We start from the raw sequence: 19,744 nt of genomic DNA, 5'->3' as shown, positions 1-19,744 counted from the left end.
ATCAACTCATTTGCTTCTGGGACTGGCTTCCTCAAACATTTCTTCAGAATAACATGTTTTGTGATTTTTTTAACATGCACAAGTTTAGGGTGAAAAATCATCTGCTGCCTCCCACTTCTTCAGGGGCCCCAGCTAGATGCATTAGCTGTACATGGTGCAGGATAGTCTCATTGGATGCTAAAAATGTCAGCTCTAGCCTCAGAAGGGAGACCTTGGCCTTCCCATCATGAAATAAATCACCTGGTACTCTCACATGTTGTCAGCACTTTTCTCATGTACTTTTGAGGCTGTGGATGATGAAGTTAGACTGGAGCTTTGGGTGTATGAAAGACAGAGAGAGACCAACACACGCACTTTCCTTCCATACCTAAAACTGCATTTGGGGGTGGTGCAAGCCTAATTTTTAATCACTAATGACATAGTTTCATAGTACATACAGTGCAGACTGAATGAGAAGCCACTGTATTCCACAGCGAAAGGTGTGCAGTGAGGAGGAGAGCTCCCTTCCACACTTTAGTAAATTTGGAAACATTACAAAGCCAGACATTTCACAAAGAAGCTAGAATGTAGAGGGGGGTGAAAGGAAACTTAAAACAAAAAAAACACCCTACACAAACCCCTGTGTTTTGGCAGCAGCTGACAAGACAGACAATGGAGGTTTTTAAAATAAAAACCCACTCACGCACAAGTCAATGTTTCACTAAATTATGTAATTAACAGAGTCACAGTTCTCGAAAGTGCAAGTTATTTCTGCTCCATCTGAGTCAAGGAGGGCCTTTCCCCCGGAAGACCCACCAGGGAGCGTTGTGCATTCCTGCTGGTGAGGCTGTTTTCTCTCTCCAAAAGGCCTCTTAAAACACACACATACACCCCCCCCCAAAAAAAAACTTCCCTCCGGGTTTGGCGAGATGTTCTGTGGTGGAGGGGAAATACTGAAAGACCCACAGCAGCCCCAGGCTACCGTTCAGCCAGAAACTTGGTAAACTTTCGCACAAACCAAGATTTTTGCTCCTGTTGACTCCTCAGCAAGATGACGCCTTGCTCATACTTTCCAGGAGTTTCTGAAAGCGAAGCAGAGCCCCCAAACAATGGCAGATCAGGTGGTCAATAATATTGCAGCACAGCCAGCCAAAAAAAGGGAAACCTTCCCAAGCATTTCCCTACCCACCCACCACAGCCACTGCCACTCTTACAAAAAATGGGAGTGGGCAGGTGGGATTGAGACCCCTGAAGCAGAAGCCAGCATCTTCAGCTGGTTCTCGTTGCATCCCCAGAGGCTCGAGCTAGCCTCCAGCTTTCTTCCTGGCTTGCTTGAAGCGCCGAGGCTTCAGGATGGTATAGTTCATGTACGTCGTGTGCTGGTGGGACAGGAAGGGGATGTAGAAGGCCCGAAAGAACTTTGAGGACCTGGAAAACCAAGGAAGCTTTTTGAAAATAAAATGTCTGACACACACACATTGCTAGCTATTAATAGCAAACTTGGTGGTGGGAAGGCACCAAAACAGGCCTACCCACAGAGAAAGTGAGGGTTTCTAAGACTCCCTAGATATGCAGGGGAAAAGTAGAACATTAAGGGTAGCTGAACATCACTTATAGGGAAAGGGGAACAAAAAAGAATTTGACAGGGAGGGCTGGCCTGCTTAAAGCCCCTGGTCACTTATTGTATGCTTGAGGGGGTGGGGAAGTGCTAAGGCAGCTGGTGGGGAATGGGGAGGGTCTCCTTGGTTTAAAAGTGCTGGCACATGCCTTTGCTGCCTCAGCTGGGATCCTAATCCATCCTGCCCTTTCCTCCCCCCAGAACTGGAGCGCTCAGCCAATGCAGAATTAAATGGACCCAGACAAAGCTGCTGCCTGAGTAGCATAATTAGTCGATGGCTCTGAGTGCTCTCTAATTCAATTAGCAGCACCATTTATCAAAGCCAACTGAGAGTTACCACGGCACTGGCTGACGTCAATGGGGGACTCTTTGTGTCCCAGAAGCCTCTGGTTCAGCAAGCATGAATCGAGCAGCCAGGGTCATTCAGTTTCCCAGAGAAGAGGAACAGTAGTTGTGAGAAAGATAAAACGCACTCGTCAGGCAGCGGGCGCAGAGTGGCAGCCCAGTGCAGCAGCCCCCACTGGCTCTCCTGTGTTTGTGCACTGGTCCCTCCTTCCCCAGCCTCCAAGCCCAAAATGTTACTTGAAATCCCGTTTCTCAGCTACAGCCCTGCTATATTACTACATTTACACAAATAGTTTCAAGCGCAGAATTGTGGCACTCTCAGGTACAGAATGCAGCAGGAGCAGCTAAACTTAAGGCCCACCCATGTAGAAATTCCCTGAGAACACTGAGCAGTGGTCACGGTCAGTACGGTGGTTTTTGATTTACACAGTGCCGGAGACCACAGAGAAACAGACAGTTGTTAGTCCACATTCTCCCCTTGAGGGTTCAGGAGTTAGGCAGCTGGCTGCGCTGCAGTGGAGGTCAGCCGGGCTGAGAGAGGGGCAGCCAGCCAGAGGTTCGAGTCCGTTTGCAAGCAGCCACGTGACCTCCCCTCTCCCCATCTCCTCGGTCAAATTCCAGTCTCTGAAAACAGCCAATAGCTATTAACAGATCCATTCCCCTGCGCACACCCGCCACTCTCTCTTTTTGGAACCGCTATGTTTGGATCGACGGAGCAGCTGCCAGATCTAGAGGCTGCCAAAATCCAGCAGGCCCCCGGCTCTCGCTCTTCCTCCCTCTGAACCAGGAGCAAGCAGGAACCAGCTGTCACTGCTACAGGCAAGTCAACGGAGGGTCTTCCACCAGGTTCCCATAAAAAGGAAGGAGTGGAAAGGGCTCAGGGTTTCAATTCATGCTTGCTGCTTAGAATATTTAGGAATTAAACATATGCCAGGACTGAGCCCCAGTAACTTTTCAGTTTTTAAGCCCCCCTTTCCCTTTGGAACATATAAAATAATGAAAGTGACACTTCCTCTGAGCGTATGCAGAACACGTACTGCAGAACAAACACGTCTGACATTTGAGGAAAGGGTTTCCCAAGGTGAGGAGGGCAGACTTAAGGTGAGATATCTTTTCAGAAACTAAAGCACTGGAGATATTTGTCTCACTGTCAATGCATTTCTATATGTTTTGCAAGTGAATAAGCCAAACTACAGTGAAAAATACCACTTCATCACACACAGAATTATTGCCAGGCTGCACAAGCTATGGAATATTTAACACAATGTAATTTCTTCAGATTCAGTATCTGCAGAAGTGGCCAAGGATGGAAGCAGCTGCTTTGGATGCTGCCTCTCTGGGTCGCCAGCACAGTCAGCTACACCTCCTCCTGCCACCCCCCCCCCCCCGAGCTGCCAATTGAGATTCTCCAGCAAGCTGGTAACCTATTAACACATCTCCCACTGCCACCTTCCTTGGGGAAATTCTCGCAGAGCTGGCTTCCCATCCACCCACTCATCAAGCTTTTTATTTGTTTTTTTAAAATAACAATTCTCGATCATGCTCTTATCTTTTAAAATATATAAAGAGAAAAGCGTGGGGAGTGCTGGGGAAGCCAGACAGCTGGTGAACACTTCGGAGGAGCCAGACATGTCGCAGCCGTCAACGTGAGGCTGGAAGGGGAAGAGGAAGTGGATTGCACGGGACCCAAAATCCCACCCTCAGTGTCTCATGAGGCTGGCAGATCTTTCCTGAAAGGTGAGCCCCCCCCCCCCCCGGGACCAGTAGACTTGGGAGCAAAACTTCAGCCAGAACAGTTGCCGAGAGGAGGAAGAAGGTGACACAGGGGAAATGCAAATTTAGAAGTGAGGGGATGTGATTAACTTCACACCTCAGTAATCTTTTTAGCAGTCTACAACTCACTTGCAAGGGAAAGGGGGGAAGGAAGGAAGAAGAGTGCTGCTGGCTGCCAACAGTCCTCCCTGCTGGGGGGGAATTCCTTCCTTCTCAACCTCTAGCATGACTCAAACCCTGAGCCAAGTCATCCCAAAAGGAAACTTTGTTGAAAATCCACCAGCAGTGCAGGCTGTTGCCATTCCAAACATCACCGTCATAAGAAGCAGACAGAGCAGGTGCAGTTTGCCAGTGCAGGTTAAGAGCGTGCACACATGGCTACTGCTCCCTTTTTCAGGTAACGACTTTTCCATCCCCGCCCTCCCAAAAGATACAAGTTCCCTAATTGAGTTTTGCAGAGATCCCCAACTAGGCAGAATACGCCCCCTATAGCCCTCCTTTTCCCCTTGTGCTTTTCAGCATCTTACCTTGAACTATCCAGGAAAGGCTTGTAAGCGATACTGATCCATTCTTCCCTGTTGGCTGCATACCGTGGCTCCCTGGGTGCTTCGGTTGCAGTGTCTAAATCCACCAGGTAATGGCATTTGGAAATGTCAAACTGGAAGGGAGAGAGGACATTTTGGGTTGGTTCCCATCTCCTACAGGGATGCAGCTCACACAGCATCAGGACTCCTGCTCTTTGCAGGGACAACATCTCCTTGCCTGTCTCATCAGTACAGTGGTACCTCAGGTTACATACGCTTCAGGTTACATACTCCGCTAACCCAGAAATATTGCTTCAGGTTAAGAACTTTGCTTCAGGATGAGAACAGAAATCAGGCTCCGGCGGCGCAGCAGCAGGAGGAGACCCCATTAGCTAAAGTGGTGCTTCAGGTTAAGAACAGTTTCAGGTTAAGTACGGACCTCCGGAACAAATTAAGTACTTAACCCGAGGTACCACTGTACAAGAACAACAATTGGGATGCTTTTCTCCATTACAGCTGTCTCACATATGCACATTTGGGCCACAGGTTGTACTGTGCATAAGAGTTTATGTTTTTAGGACCTGGGTGTATCTATTCTGCTTGCATCCTGTGACAACTTGGTGACAGAAGCTACTTAAAAAAACAACAACAACAAACTTGAGTGTCCAGGCACTTATCATGGAAACAGCTTTGTCCAAATGCAATGGGCCCCCCCAGCTATGGTCGCTTAGGTTTAAACAGGTACGTAGGAATCCCCCACATGCCAAAGAGAAGTTCTGCCCTGAAAGAAATCAAGAGTGCTGTTTCCCATTGGGCACAGCAAGCGTGTCCTGTCCAAGGTACCAGAGAGAGAGAGAGAGAGAGAAGATGTCACTTACGTATCTGGAGGGCTCTTCCTGGTTTTGGTCGTTCATGTCTGTTGGAATGATGCGAGTGGCCATTGGTCCCTTGGCAAATGGTTTTGGCAACTGGCCCCTGAACTCTGATGGAATGAACTGAAGCTGCCAACTGCAGGGAGTAAGAGGGAGGGGGTGATATTAAACCCTGTGGGCTTTTAACTTGCAAGTAAAATGCCACAGCAATAACCCAGCAAGGCAAAGGCTGTGAACACAGCTTGGGGTTGCCAGCTGTCCGCTACAGAACAGCTCACCGTAATCTGCAGGCCACAGGATGAGGACATGCCTGTGATTCCTTCATGGGTGAATCAGGATTTGGGAGTGGGGTGTGTGTGTGCATGTTCACAGTCCCATTATCATTAACTGCTCTTCATGTTACATATTCTAGGGGCTTCCCTCATCAGAGGGCTGCAGACCATGGGGAAATGGAATGCTACAGTTGTGACAGGCCATTGGAGGGGGGCAGTGATAGGGGGAAACGTGCAGCACTCCTGAGAGTGCAAAGAGAACAAAGGCCAGAGTCAGGAAAAGAGGAAAACAAACAGGCTCCTGTAGGTACAAAGCCTTGCTAAATTCACATTTTGCCTACAAGCGCCAAGAAAGTTTGCAGCTCAGGTATCATTCGGAGCCCGTCTGCTGTAACAGGGTCAGAGCAACCCTGGCAGAAGGTGCTTCAGTGGGGCAGGAGATCCAGAAAGCCTTTTTGTCCTTGATGCTCCTTAACTCATGCTCCAGTGACTCCAAGAACACAGCCCTTGGCTGCTGCCTGAGCCCTAATCACTGGCAAGGCCAGAGCTAATCCCAGCTCTTGCAACGCTGCAGCAGTTTTGACGTAGTCTTGGGCGAGTTTTGTTCCTCTTAATCATCAATCCCTTGTGACGGTGTTGGGATTTAATGCCTCATTCTCTTTCTCTCTTTTTTTAAAGGTGGGGGGGGGGGGAGAGAGATATCCATCTGGCGCATTATGGTCTAGGTACCGTTAGGTTATTAAACCCTTGAATTTACAGCTACAGTAACGTCTGTGCAGGCAAAGCTGCCTCGATTTGAAGCTGAAGGCGCAGGCATAAGCGCAGCCTGACGGGAGCATCAGTGTCACCACGAAAAGCTAAACGCAAAGCTGTCCTAATCAGTAGCACACACAACACACCCAGCCAAAAAAATCCCACTTGAAATTCTGTCTTCAGCCAAACCAAAGTACATTACTGTAGGAGCTGGATTTGGCCATCTGCACTACCTGAGCAAATCTGAATCATGTCTCATCTTTTAAAAAGTCATTTCCTGCAATTATTTGCATAATGGATGCAGATGAGGGGGGGAACAAGCAGCTCACAGAAGCTCCTGTCCCCTTTGTATTATCGGCAGCCATGAGACCTAGAAACCTTGCTTTGTGGGGTTTTTTAATCCTGAAGTGGGTTTTATAGGAAACTGAATTCTGCTCCCAATTCCACATTCTGCATTTTTTTTTGCTGCAGTCCTGCAAAATTACTTGTTTCATAAATTTATTTACTGCTTGATTGTAACAAACAAACATGCTCAAAGCGTTTACAAAAAGAATTGAGCAATAAATATATTAGTAAAAAAATAAAATGAAACATTCGAAAAATTAAACCTGTCAATAAACCAAAAACACATCAAAATTGCAACCTCAACACAACACAACACAACACAACACAACACAACACTGCCCAGTGTTTATGTCACAATGTCCAGATACTCTCTCCATCTCACCGGCCTCAACACCTTCCTTTGATTCCTGCAGTGGCCAAAAGCAACCCAGTTCTCATCACCATCAGTGAGCCTGGGGGAACTTGGCCATTGCAGCTTCTAATGAGGTTCTTTCTCAAACTATGGAAAACAGCAGCAGATCCTGGTTTCAAATCTTGGTTAAGAGGCAACCTTAGTTAAAAGCTGGCAAACCTGGGAGCCAGAGGAGGACATTGTTCCATGGTCCTCAGTCTTCTGTTGCTGTGTGATCTACTTTGAAAACTGAGAATGTAAAAAGAGTTCTGCTGTATTAGGACACAGATCTAGTCCAGTGACCAACCAGATCCCCATGGGAAACTCTCAAGCAAGACATGAGCATAGCAGCAGCATTCTCCCCTCCTGCGATTCCCAGCACCTGGAATTCAGAGGGGAAACTGCTGCTTGTTTGTTTTTAACTGCTGCTGGTTTGGCTAGTTAGTTTGTTTTTGTTTCTAAGCAGCATTTTCTCTTGTTTTTAGGTTTTACTTTTATCTTGTGCTGCATTAATTTTGTATAAGCCACCTCATGCGCTTTTGGAGGACGACGGGGCATAAATGACCTGGAAGGCTGACAATGTGAGCAGGTAGCATGGACACCGGTCCACCCAAGTATTTACTCCTGGTCTATGCACAAATTGGTTATCTAGGGTGACGAACAGCACCTGCATCCTTGTGGGATAAACCCTGTTTGTGTCTTGACTTACTTATCTGGCAGGAGGAAGCTGCTGGGGAAACGGTACCATTCCTTCCCCACACATACGTGAACCGGCCTCCCCTCTGGCACAGTGTGGATTGTGGGATCAGTGGCGATTCTGTGGAATTCTGGGTACAGGTCAAGGGGCCCATGGTAACCTAAGAGGAAGAGACACTGCAAGTGAAAAAAAAGGAAGAAGATTTGGCTGTGCCTTTGTGCCTAAACAATTTTAGGAACCTCTTCAAGTCAGCCTGAGCTTCCCTGAGCTATGATGAACTGTGAAAATGCCCTTCCCTTGCACTTAACAAAGTGAACCAGAAATTTACACTTTCGAAAATGCCTTGTAAGGAGCCAAGCCACTGGCCCATATTGCTCAGCTTCTTATCAACTAGGGATAGAAAACCCCTGGAACTCCAAATATTGGACTACGTCACCCAGCATCTCTGACCATTGGTAATGTGACTGGGGCTGATGGGAGTCGGAGTCCAACAGGCTCCGACCAGCAGTGGCTCTCCAACATTCAGTCAGAAGTCAAGACTCTCCCAGTCTTACTTGAAATGCCAGAGACAATATCTAAACCAGGGACTTCCTCAGTTTCTTAGCCACTATGCCACAGAAGCTCTTATGATAAGGTCTCTTAACTTTAAAAGGGGCTCCTGCATGTGCTTTGCTAAGCATCCTAGGTTAGCTACCCAATTTCAGAACACATCTGAAGGATTTTACATTAAATCCCAAAGGCTCTGGGTAGAACACAGTATCCTTAAATCAGGAGAGAAGCAAAAGGGGCAGGAGAGAAAGAATCAAAAGAGTTGTTAAAATCTCATGGCTACCACCAATATTAACCACCAGCACAGACCAAAAGGCCTGAAAGACTCCCAAAAGATGGCTAGGCTCAGACTTTGGCAAATGGGAATTCCAAAGTTGTGATTCAGCTACCAAGAATGCCATTCTCCGCAGATGGCATGCTGATGGTCAGGTGTCTCCTGCTCCATGGTTTCTGGATAAGGGAGGAGTAAGCTACCCCTGAAATGCATTACGCTGTTTGTTTGTCCACCTGGGACTAATAAGCGGCAGGGCAGCCTCTCCAGAACCAACCTCTGAACAAAGCTACGGAGCGCGACAAGGACAGGAGCCCAAAGACAAAGATGGTCCCCAGGGCCAGCCAGTTTGAAGAGACCGTGTAGTGCTCCAGGCGGTAACGTTGAAATATGAAGTGGTAACATTTCTGAGGAAAGGGAGAGAGAAAAGCAAAATATGAATGTCATTTAGACTACAACAAGGGGAGGGAGGAATAGAGCTCATTTCAATAACCCAGTGGAGGAAGAGGGTGGCTGCTGCAAAGAAACCTCTAACAGCCTTTCCATAAGATTATATTTCTGCACAAGTTCGGGAAATACAAAGCGGAATGGGATGGTGCAGCTGGCGCTCTCCAGATGCTGCCATCATCCCTGGCCACTGGGGCTGAAGGAGTTGTGGCTCAAAACATCTGGAGGGTACTGGGTTGGCAAAGGCCGCACTGGAGCATCACTGGGAGACAACAGTGTGGACTTATTTTGGTGCCAGCTGCCCACTTTTATACTTTTTTTTTGGCACAACCTCAGACCAATTTTGAGAGCTCCCAGTCCAGGACTCCTGTTTGCGGCTGGGACCACAGGAAGAAAAAAGCTCCTTGTGTGTTCCTGGATAGCACAGATTCCTGTAAATCTCTCTCTCTCTCTCTCTTTTACTATTGCTTCATGCCAACTCTTGAGGCTACATGGAAAGCTCGTGCGTCAAGTTGGGAACTCAACGCAATGCGGTGAAGGGGGAACCACCTAGCATGAACATGGCTTTGCTTAGGTGTGGGCCCTCTCCACCTGCACCCACACTCAGCCATCGCCACCCCCAAACACACCTGAAGGGCAGAGAGTCCTACAGCACCACATAGGCAAATGAGGGGGTAGATGGGATACAGAAACCTCTCTTCTTTGTGAGGCTGGCTGAAGAAAATCAGGATCCAGATGTACATGGGAGAAAGCGTCAGCCAGTAAGGCCGTCCCAGATTCTGAACTGGAAGAAAAAAAGAAAAAAGGGGGGGTTAGTTCCAGGAAGGGAGAGGCTCAAGGACAACCAAGGCATTTGGATCAGGACCCCACCACACCCTTATCTTGGAATGCAGCACTTTGCTGTTTATTTCAGCTCTCTGTTGGGCTTTTGGGTGGGGAAATCTGATGCGGGCTTCATAGGCTGTGTACACACTATGCCTTTAAAGCACATTTGATGAATGTTTTCTCCCTCAAAGAATTCTGGGAAATGTAATATGCTAAGGGTTGCTGGGAATTGTAACTCTGGGAGGGTGCCCATAATTCTTTTAGGGAAATAATGAATGTGCTTTAGAGGTATGCACAGTCACACATGAAGGCACTGTTAACTCTGAAGACCACCACTGACAGGGTAGGATCACTCCTTCATGCTCTGTTTGTGAGCATCCATCTGGCTGCTGCTAGAAAGGGAAAACTGGGCTAAGGAAACCCTTGGCCTAATCCAGCAATGCCCCTCTTGCATCCTTATCATCAGGCATGACCCAGCTTTATGAAGCTTGCTTTATGGAGCTCCAATGTGAACCCTGAGCTACATAGGTACAGGGGCTTCTGCCATTTCCCCTCAGTGCCAGTGAAAGTGCCTGGTACACAGCTACTAAATACATCTCAAAGCCACCCGATCTTGGGCAAAGGTATATGATTAATGCATATACCTCAAATTTCACAAATAAATACTTTCCCCCAGGCAGAGCGATAGGAAAAACGAGAACAGTCTTTGATTTACCAGCTACCTGCTAGGTGTTGTAGAAGTTCATCCAAAGGGGAATTCTAAGGAGCCTAAGATGTTGAAAGAAAAATGTGCTTGCTTAGGGGCAGGCACGTCTAAAACCTCCAACGCTTTGTTACGGCAGCAACAGAGTACACCAAGAACTCTGAACGCACATTCTCTCTCTTGAAGGAAAACAAAACCAAGGCACCACCTCCCTTGTCTCCCCTCGAATGAAGCAGGAAGTCATTTATTTGGAAGTAACAGCAATTACTTCAATTTGCAAGGGCTGCAGAGGCAGCTCAATATATGTCAAAATCCTGAATTGCCCCCAACAGGAAAAGCTTAGGGTGTTAAAGCAAATCAGGATTGAACAGCGCTTCACAAAGCCCGTGAGAACAAGGCGTGCAAGTGAAGGACCCCCCCCCCCCGCTTCGGGACACAATCTGCTAAGCAGAAAGGCATGAAATGGGTAGTTACAGCAGCCTCCACTACTGGGCTTGGCTGGCAAGAGGCCTTTATGTTTCCCACAGTGCATGCGGCGCCCTTTGCAGAACATGAGCATTTAGTGCACTCTAGTGGACATCCCTGGATGTACAAGCCTTCATTTCAGAGATGGGCAAGACAGAAAGACAAACATGGCCCACCAGTGGACCACTGGTCAGTATCTGGCAGACACCCCCTCCCCAGTGCCCCACTAGTTTCTGGGATTTTTTTGTTTGTTTGTTTCAAAACAAAGAATGCTGGAGTTTTTCAGAGCTTGGTCTGATCCAGAATAGCACTTCTTGTGCTATTAAGCAAGCGAGCCTTCTCAGGAACACCTAGCAGGAACAAGTTACGCCTTAACTATTTAGAGATCCGAAGTATATGCTCCCACTTTAAAAAATTCATTCACATCAGTGACCTCCAGGGATGCTAGTAACAAATAAATACATTGGGCCACAGCAGTGTGAAGCCAGCCCACCCCTGTGGAAAACCAGGCTGGGGGATGTTTCAAGTTCCTCTATCCTTGTGGTGTTTCTCAAAGCTAAAATGTGCAAAGAAGGAACTTGCGTGTCTGCCCTGTGGCAAAGCTGGGCTGCTGCCATTTGCAAGTTGTTTAACTTCTATAAATATTGGATAAGCAAGCCTGCAGCTAGCAAAGAAATTTTTTAAAAAAATAAAATAAAATAAACATTTCTGAGGCGTCAGGGCAGTAGGGGACCAGGCAGGGGTTGTGGAGGCAGGCTTGATGCTATTTTAAAAAAGCAGTCCTGATTGGAGAACTGGTGCCCTTTGATCGCACACAGCCACTGAGTTACAGAACAAGAATTTCAGAAAGGGGGGAGAAGAAAACAGAAAGCAGTGAGGTTGCATATGCAAGGCACACTTTATTCCTGTTAAGTACTTATACTCTGCTTTTAAATTTAACAAAAAGCTTCCAAGGTGAGTAACAGCCACCAGCACTAGCCAGAGAAGAAGATACAAGGAGTTGCAGGCAGACATCAAAGTTCCTGCTCCTCAGCCTTTGGAAAGTCCTGCTCAAGCTCCACTTGGACTTCCAGGATTCCAGCAAAAGCCACCTCAAACTTCTAATGCTTTTCTGGCGGTCATAAGGGCTAGAATCCTACTTCAATTTTTTGTGGCGGGTAATAGCAGGTTCTCGGCACACGAAATTCCGCCTGAGGTTCCCTGACTGCCCTGTCCTTCTGTGGCTGCTCTGAACACTTGCAGTCAGGAAGGATTTGGCCAATTCCACCAAATGAAGTTGCGCTTGCAAGCAAGCTGTCGCCTGACAGTCATACCATAGCTTCTAGCTGAGCTCCCAAAAACACACCGCAGCACTCACCATGAAATTTCTGCAGCAGACTTTCCATGAGGGAGGTCAGAGGTAAGGCCAGGAGTGCCAGCACAAAGGCCACGTTGAAGTTCAGAAAGCCATTTATGAAGTAGAAAGACCAGGGCTCTGTACCTAAGGGAGGCAAAGAGAGAAGAGAAAATTGGGAGGGGGGGGGGATGTTGCAAAGGTGTAATATTTCCATACAGACTCCTGAAGAGGGCTCGTGATGCCCTTCTGCAGTCAGGGCCTATCACTTGAGACAGAGACTCTCCAGGGCAATAGTAAAGTTCTGGACCCAGCAATTCCTCAGGCCTCTCCAGAACATAAAGAACAGCCCTCTAGCCAAAAGGTCCAGCAGATGCCTCTGGGAATCCCACATGCTGGGCCTGAATGCCGCAACTTTCCCCCATGGTTCCTCCCCAGCACCCGTTATTTCAAGATATACTGCCTCTAGAATTGGTGGCTTCCTATAGTCATCAAAACCAATAGCCATTATATCCTCCTCAAACATTACTTTTTATTTTTTAAGCTTCTTGCTTATTTGCTTGTTTTAAGTGTTCACCTAAGATGTAAATGTGACGTTCAGGTGTGAACTTTCATATCGGACAGAGATGTTTGTCAAGAGAGCAGGGATGAACTGCAGCTCACTTTTAAGGGGGGGGGGGGGACGACAACCCATAGTAAACACAGGCTCCTTGCTCAGCAACACCTGAAATGACAACTGGCAATCTGCAGATTTCAACCAGGTATGGTATCTAGCAAGAGTCCAATTATTATTTTTTCCTCAGACCAGGTTAATATGTCCTGTAACATGCTGGCTGTAGTTATTTATCATTGCTCCTTTTTCTTCACATACATGGTGCCCTCTGGATGCTTCAAACTGCAACAGCCATGCCGGTTGGGGCTGATGGGAGTTGTTCTTCAAAACATCTGGAGGGCACTAGTTTGGGGAAGGCTGTCACACAGAGTCATGCAGAAAGGGGAAAGGGTGCCTTGCTCTTGGGGTCCTCAGCAATTCCAAGGCAGCTGACCTTCCCCCCACCTGCCATGGCAAAGAACAAACGGTTCTTCTTTCTCTTCCTCCACCCCTTGAATTCTTTAGCAAAGGTGCTTTCCCAATTTAGAAGGCTTGGCAGAGGCACAGGAGATTCAAGGGATTAGAATAGTTCTGGGGTAACGCTGCATTGCGTAGTGGAGCTATAAAAAGCACGCAAGGAACAAAAGACATCGCGGTTCCACCTCAATTTAGAACGATTCATCCAGCAGCTGGCTGCAGACAGTCCTGTGAAGCAGACAACCTTCCCGACTTACTTCAGCTGATCTCTTCTTCTCCTTTAAGACCCATGGCTCTCTCAAGAACAAGGGCAGCCCCCCCTTTAAAGAGGTGCAGAAGGTTGCTGGAGGGAAAATGGGGTTTTCTTCACCCTTCCTAGGCCAATGTGTATTTGGGGAAGTCATGATCCCCAACAGAGCAAAGTCAACAGCCCAAAGGCCAGCAAGACAGTCATCTATTTGCGGGGGTTTCTGAACTTGCGGGTGAACATTCTCTAGGAACAGAGGCCAGTACCACCTGCCGCCTAGTAGAGACAAAAGTAAAAAGGATGACATTGTGTGTCTTTGCCTTGCTTTCGTCTCCTGGGGGGCTTCTTCAGTAGCAAATTGCTATGAGCTTTTGTATCTTTGGAGTGGGGCTTGTTAAGTTTTAGACCAATATGGCCACCACGTTACCCAATACTGTTCCAGCACAAGGTAAGAGCATTGCCACTGCTATGCACATTATCAAGCAGTATCAAAGCATGGAAGCTAAGAAGCACTCCAGTAATGCAAAGAGCCAAGGTCACACTCACTTTAGTCCTCATTGCTTCCTGAAACTAAACCCAAGATTACATTCTTCTCTTACTTCCTTGTCTCCATTTTCCTCTCCTCTGTCAATTGCTATGTTTCTGCTTCTCTTCAAAATTTATATCTGATCCACATTGGGCCTATGTTAGCCATGTCTACTCTGAGTAAGACTAAGGTAAAGGTACAGGGACCCCTGACCATTAGGTCCAGTCGTGACTGACTCTGGGGTTGCAGCGCTCATCTTGCTTTATTGGCCGAGGGAGCCGGCGTACAGCTTCCGGGTCATGTGGCCAGCATGACTAAGCCGCTTCTGGCGAACCAGAGCAGCGCATGGAAATGCCGTTTACTTTCCCGCTGGAGAGGTACCTATTTATCTACTTGCACTTTGATGTGCTTTCGAACTGCTAGGTTGGCAGGAGCAGGGACCAAGCAACGGGAGCTCACCCCGTCATGGGCATTGGCTAAAACCCTTTAATCTTATCTTGGAAGTAGAAAGTATGATGCATTAAACCAGTTCAGGATTCTGCAATGTGACAGTGGATAATAAGGGGTTGCATGTACTGGATCAAAACAAGAGCATGGTGATGAGGTTTATGGGCAGCAAGAACAGATGACAGCAACATATCCCAAATTCCAAGGTGCTGGTGTCGCATTTTTCACAGCCTGGGTGACAAATATAAATTCCAGCCCTGAGGAATAATTACAGGAAAAGGAAAAAAGTGTTCTTTTTCTGACCATCAGAAGTCCTCTTTCAAGCCTTGTTTTGTTTCCCCTTGCAAACATTTAGCAGCAGCCATGAGATCTAGAAACTTGCTTTTTAAAAACAAAAATTAAAATGCCAGATTCCATGCCTGAGCATTGAACCCAGATGGATGAGACAAACACGGAATCTTACTTCAAAGTCAGAACAAACAAACAAAATCCATCCAGACACATCCAACCTTGAGTCATCCTTGAGTGTGTGCCTCAGTGACACTGTCTAAACGCACACGGCATTCTGCTCTTCATCGTGTTTCCAGGCGAGACAGTATTAAAGCAGCTCTCTCATTAGCATGAAGATGTTACATAAGCGTCATTCTGAGTAAGACACTTCAGAATTCACTGGTCCCCTGAGGACAACAGAGCCAGCTCATGCTCATGCATGAAATGTGTAAAGGTCAGGCTCAATACAGTGACAGAGAGAAGAGGCTCCGAGGTCCAACAGTGATGTGTGTCTGGAATCATTGTGCAGAGATGAAGGACTCACAGAAGGACAAAGATCAAGCTGCTGTTACAGCCACAGCCACAGAGCCAGAAGCTGCAGTCTTACATACATCATTGCCTCCCACTCAGAGTCTGGGGAACACCTCCAAGACCTGGGATAACCACTGTCAGTACAGAGTAGCCAGTATGGAGCTATCTGAACCCCAAAAGTATGACCCCAATGTAAGACGGGTCCTTATAAAGGAATAAATGAAGGCAGTAACCAACTCAGCTGAAACATCTCACAGGAAACTAAATTTGCTTCCCAACCCACTGCGTAAATGTCCTCATTTTGGACTTATTCACCAGCAGTTTCAGAGAAGGTTAGACTCACCAAAACCCCTATAGTTCCCATAAATTCCCATAACTACATACAAACTACATACAAATAACTACATACAAATAACTACATACAAATAACTACATAACTACATACAAATTCTCATAACTACATACTGCCTGCCTGCTTCCCCACTGTACATTTCAATGAGACCAGCTGTCTGCATGGCAGAAATCCCATTTCAAGTCTGCAGGTGGTGCATCTCTTTACCAAGGTAAAGCATCTCTTCTTATGCTTCAGATTAAGTTAAGAAGTGTCAAACTAAGATCAAGTTCAGGTGTCCCTTGATCCCTCAGAGGCCGCAAGACTATCAGCGACTCATGCAGTCTGCTTGAAGTAGCTGCGATTTTAAGGACTTGAGTAAAGCAACATTGAATCTAAGAGGTTTGCTCCCGGATTCCTTCGGAGAGGCTGCTGGGGCCTGCACAACCCAAGTGTTTCACGGTACGTATGGCTGTTAGAGGAAGCTCTGCAAACAGGGCCACTCTGGGAACAACCCACAAAACTGTGCACCATTATCACACCTTAGCTTTTGTGGTCCCTACCTAGCGCCCCAAAATATTTACGTATGTCCTACAGGTGTGGACTCACCATAAAGATCTGGTCCGTGTGGTGTGAAGACGTTGTACAAGACAATGTTGAGAGGAGTAATCACAAGCTTCCCATAGTGATAACTGTCAACAGCCACCAGGGGCACCTTCATTCAACAAAAAGAACACAGCTGTTTCTAGATTATCTCAATTCCAGGACAGCACTTGCGTTTCCCACGTTTGGAAACCAAGTGAAACAGCGGTGCTGACCAGAACTTAGGGCACAAGAACTACAGGCTGATGCAAATGCAAGGCTGACACTGAACAAAGCATCCTCCCATCAGGTGTGTGTGCGCATATATACCCCCCCGCCAAAAAACCGTCGTAGTTATCACTTCTACCATAATGTAAGGCAGCCTTTCTCAACCTGTGGGTCCCCAGATGTTGTTAGACTACAACTCCCATCACCCCTAGCTAGCAAGGCCAGAGCTCAGGATGATGGGAGTTGTAGTCCAACAATATCTGGGGACCCACAGGTTAATAACGACTGATGTAAGGGCATTGCAGTTTTGTTGCCCTCCCACAGCCAACAGCATTATCTACTGCTGTCAAGGGAGATCTGCTGGAAACGCACACTGTGAAGATGCCACAATATGGGAGGAGACATGAACGTTACTGCTCCTTCCCAGGGTGCCTCTTCTAGCCATAGAGAAAATACCTTCCTGTCCAGAAAGCCATGCAGAAAACAATGGGATATGCCCACATGACTTCACTGGCAGAATACTCCTTTGGAAGGAAGAGTGGGGGGGTCAGAAGTGCAAAAGAGACCCCTCCTCCTCAGTAACCCCTTTGGAAGAACCTGGCACTCAGTTCCCATTATACAACACTCCCCTCTGAGTTATTTCTCCACAATTAACTTGAGAAACTCACCAGAAACACCACTAGTGCGACCAGAAACCACCTCAGGAAGCTTCTCCACCTTCTTTTCAGGATGAGGAAGTCCAGGGCAATAGGAAGCCTGGCAAAAGGAGATGCCAAAAATATTCCCATCTCAACTTGGATGTTTAAAAACATTTATCAGCTGACCCTTGCACACTCACCCTAGCCCTCCCCCTCTCCAAGCCCCCCCCCCAAACCAACTATGTGGAGCCCCACCCACCTACCTTTGAATATAATCCTGTTTCTAAATTAATCAAGGATGCAAAGGAATTCATTTTTTTCCTAAGAACAGCAGAGGGAGTAGGGAGTGACATTTATGAATCATGGGAATAGATAAATAGCACTGGAACACAGAGCAGCAAAAGGAACAGAGATAGAAAAAGCATAGTTTGGAACGATTTGGCTGGATAACTTTGGAAATACAGGACAAAAAAGGGAGGGGTGCAAAGAGCGGAGAGAGGTAAGTTACAGCAATCCTTTTGGAGTGACAGAGGGAATCCCCTTTCCATGGTGAACATAGCAGGATAAGAGCTACCTGTTATCTCTCCTCTCTCTTTTCTAGGGAAGCACTACTGCTACAGAAACCAACTTAGTGCCTACAAAGCAGTGACTTAAGGTATCACTTGTGATGGCAGTATGCAAAGTTCTCTGCTCAGAATTTTATAAATCACATGGTGATATAATTTCTTAACTTCAACAATTCCAGTTGCAATAATAGATGAATGCTTCCAGTTTTACTCTTAACGAATGGAAGCTCTCGCTAATTTTGATGGTACCTCCCACATATTTCTGAAACTTTCCTCTAGCCACCTTGAGGCCTAGGAAGTTAATTAAAGAGTTTTCAATAGCTGAGTGTCACAGCACCTGAATGCAATGCAAAACAACCAGGTTCCAAAACACAACATTTCAAGGAACACTTCAAGGAACAACAATTGCACAGCTACAATCCCAAGCAAGTCAAATATTGCAGCCCTGTGCACAGAGCTATAATAGCCTGAGGACAACAGTGAAACTGATCAGTCTTGGAGAGACATCGTTGCCCTTGCAGCTGGCTAGGGCCCACCTAGAGCTACCTGTCCCTGAATGCGTCCACGTTCCCCGCTCCCTTTTGCTTACCCAAGTGCTGCACTGAAAGGCCAGCCCACAATGGCTCCTGCAGCCACGCCCAGGACCGCCAGAGAGATTTTATCCATGTACCACCCCGTCATTGCTATTACTGTGCTGTACATGCAGAAGCTGCTGGGGAGGAAGGCTGAAAAGCAAAAGAAGCAAAAAGGAATCAGGGTCTGGGAGAAAGCAGAAAGCATTCAGAACCCCACAGATGACTTGGGGTCATTTCAGGACTCCTTGTCAGCAGGAGATTTTCTCAGCACAAACCTAAGAACACGTGACATAGGAAAGGAACTGTAGCTCAATGGGAGAGCATCTGCTTTGAATGCAGAAGGTTCCAGGTTCAGTCTCCAGTTAAAACTATCAGATTGGAAGAGGGAAAATAACCCTCTCTGCCCAGGTTGCTGCAAGTCAGAGTAGACAGTACTAGGCTAGATGGATCAGGGGCTGTACACAATGTAAAGCAGATTGGCAGGGGTGGGGGTGCTTGAGGTTACATATGAACCAACACAGCCCTTGGAATCCTTCTGCTGGAAAAGGTGATTCTTAAGCAACCTCTTGCTAACTGGAGGCTCATTCTTCATCTCTGGAAATACTCTGCAACAGATGGTCTCTTTTTATGCCAAGATGCAGGGGGCTCAGGGAGCAAGGGAAGTCCCTTACTCCAGTTACACCTGAGGATCCAGGCTAAGTTCTCCAACAAATAGTGAGGACTCTTGCAGTAAGCAAAGTGAATGCCTTTCATGTTCTGATTCTACTGATCTTAAAACCAGAAACAGTCCTTATGCATTGCTAATTCCACAGAATCTGGATGCACAAAAGTCTGCACTGACTAACTAGTGCAAAATACAATGTCCTTTTCAGAATCCTGAACATCTCAGTATTTATTTTTGTTACAAGTTTCTAGCCCCCATTGGTATGAAGAAAAGATTGAAAAGTATATGCCAGAGCTTTCCAAACTTTTCATGTTGGGGGAAAAATATAAATAAATAATTGTCCAGTAGCACCTTATAAGATCAACTAAGCTTTCGTGTGCCTGCACACTTCTTCAGAAGTGTGTCTGAAGTCTAAAGTGTGTGTCTGTGTATCTGAAGAAGAGTGCATGCACACGAAAGCTTATACCAGAACAAACTTAGTTGGTCTATAAGGTGCTACTGGACAATTATTTTTTTATTTTTTATTTTTTACTTTGACTGCGTCAGACCAACACGGCTACCTACCTGAATCTTTTCATGTTGGTGACACACTTTTTAGATATGCATCATTTCGCAAAACCGTAATTCAGTTTTACTAGAAAACCAGAGGTTAAACTATCCCTATCCAGGCCTGGGAGGAGTGCAGGATGTGTTCACACAACACACCTACACACTATAGCCGACACACTAATGTGTTGCACAGTTTTGAAAGCTCTGGTATATGTGAATGTTAGGTGACTCATTCAAACAGCATACAGGGAGCTGGAAAAAGAGAGGAGGAAAGATTTGCCGATACAGACCATATAATTTCCACCTCTCATGCAACCTCTTACCCATCTCTACCCAAAAATGCAAATTCTGCAGGAGAA

General features: G+C 46.7%; 1 protein-coding gene across 2 annotated transcripts in view; it reads right to left on the bottom strand.

The window, feature by feature from the left end:
- Window positions 1-689: 689 nt before the first annotated feature.
- Window positions 690-19,744, bottom strand: part of LOC308574584 (alpha-1,2-mannosyltransferase ALG9-like) — a 32,957-nt gene continuing 13,902 nt past the window's right edge. For both annotated transcript variants that reach the window (XM_081172569.1, XM_081172568.1), the window contains 10 exons: window positions 18,187-18,322; window positions 17,062-17,149; window positions 16,193-16,298; window positions 12,187-12,309; window positions 9,466-9,620; window positions 8,667-8,796; window positions 7,582-7,729; window positions 5,118-5,247; window positions 4,243-4,373; window positions 690-1,407 (listed from right to left, as the gene is read on the bottom strand). In XM_081172569.1, the coding sequence (XP_081028695.1) occupies window positions 1,284-1,407; window positions 4,243-4,373; window positions 5,118-5,247; window positions 7,582-7,729; window positions 8,667-8,796; window positions 9,466-9,620; window positions 12,187-12,309; window positions 16,193-16,298; window positions 17,062-17,149; window positions 18,187-18,322 (1,271 nt within the window). In that variant the 3' untranslated portion in view covers window positions 690-1,283. The remainder of the gene's footprint in view (window positions 1,408-4,242; window positions 4,374-5,117; window positions 5,248-7,581; window positions 7,730-8,666; window positions 8,797-9,465; window positions 9,621-12,186; window positions 12,310-16,192; window positions 16,299-17,061; window positions 17,150-18,186; window positions 18,323-19,744) is intronic.

Source organism: Podarcis bocagei, assembly GCF_964188305.1.
Source record: "Podarcis bocagei genome assembly, chromosome: 15".
Lineage (NCBI taxonomy): Eukaryota > Metazoa > Chordata > Lepidosauria > Squamata > Lacertidae > Podarcis > Podarcis bocagei.
This window is presented reverse-complemented; position numbering and strand designations above follow the sequence as displayed.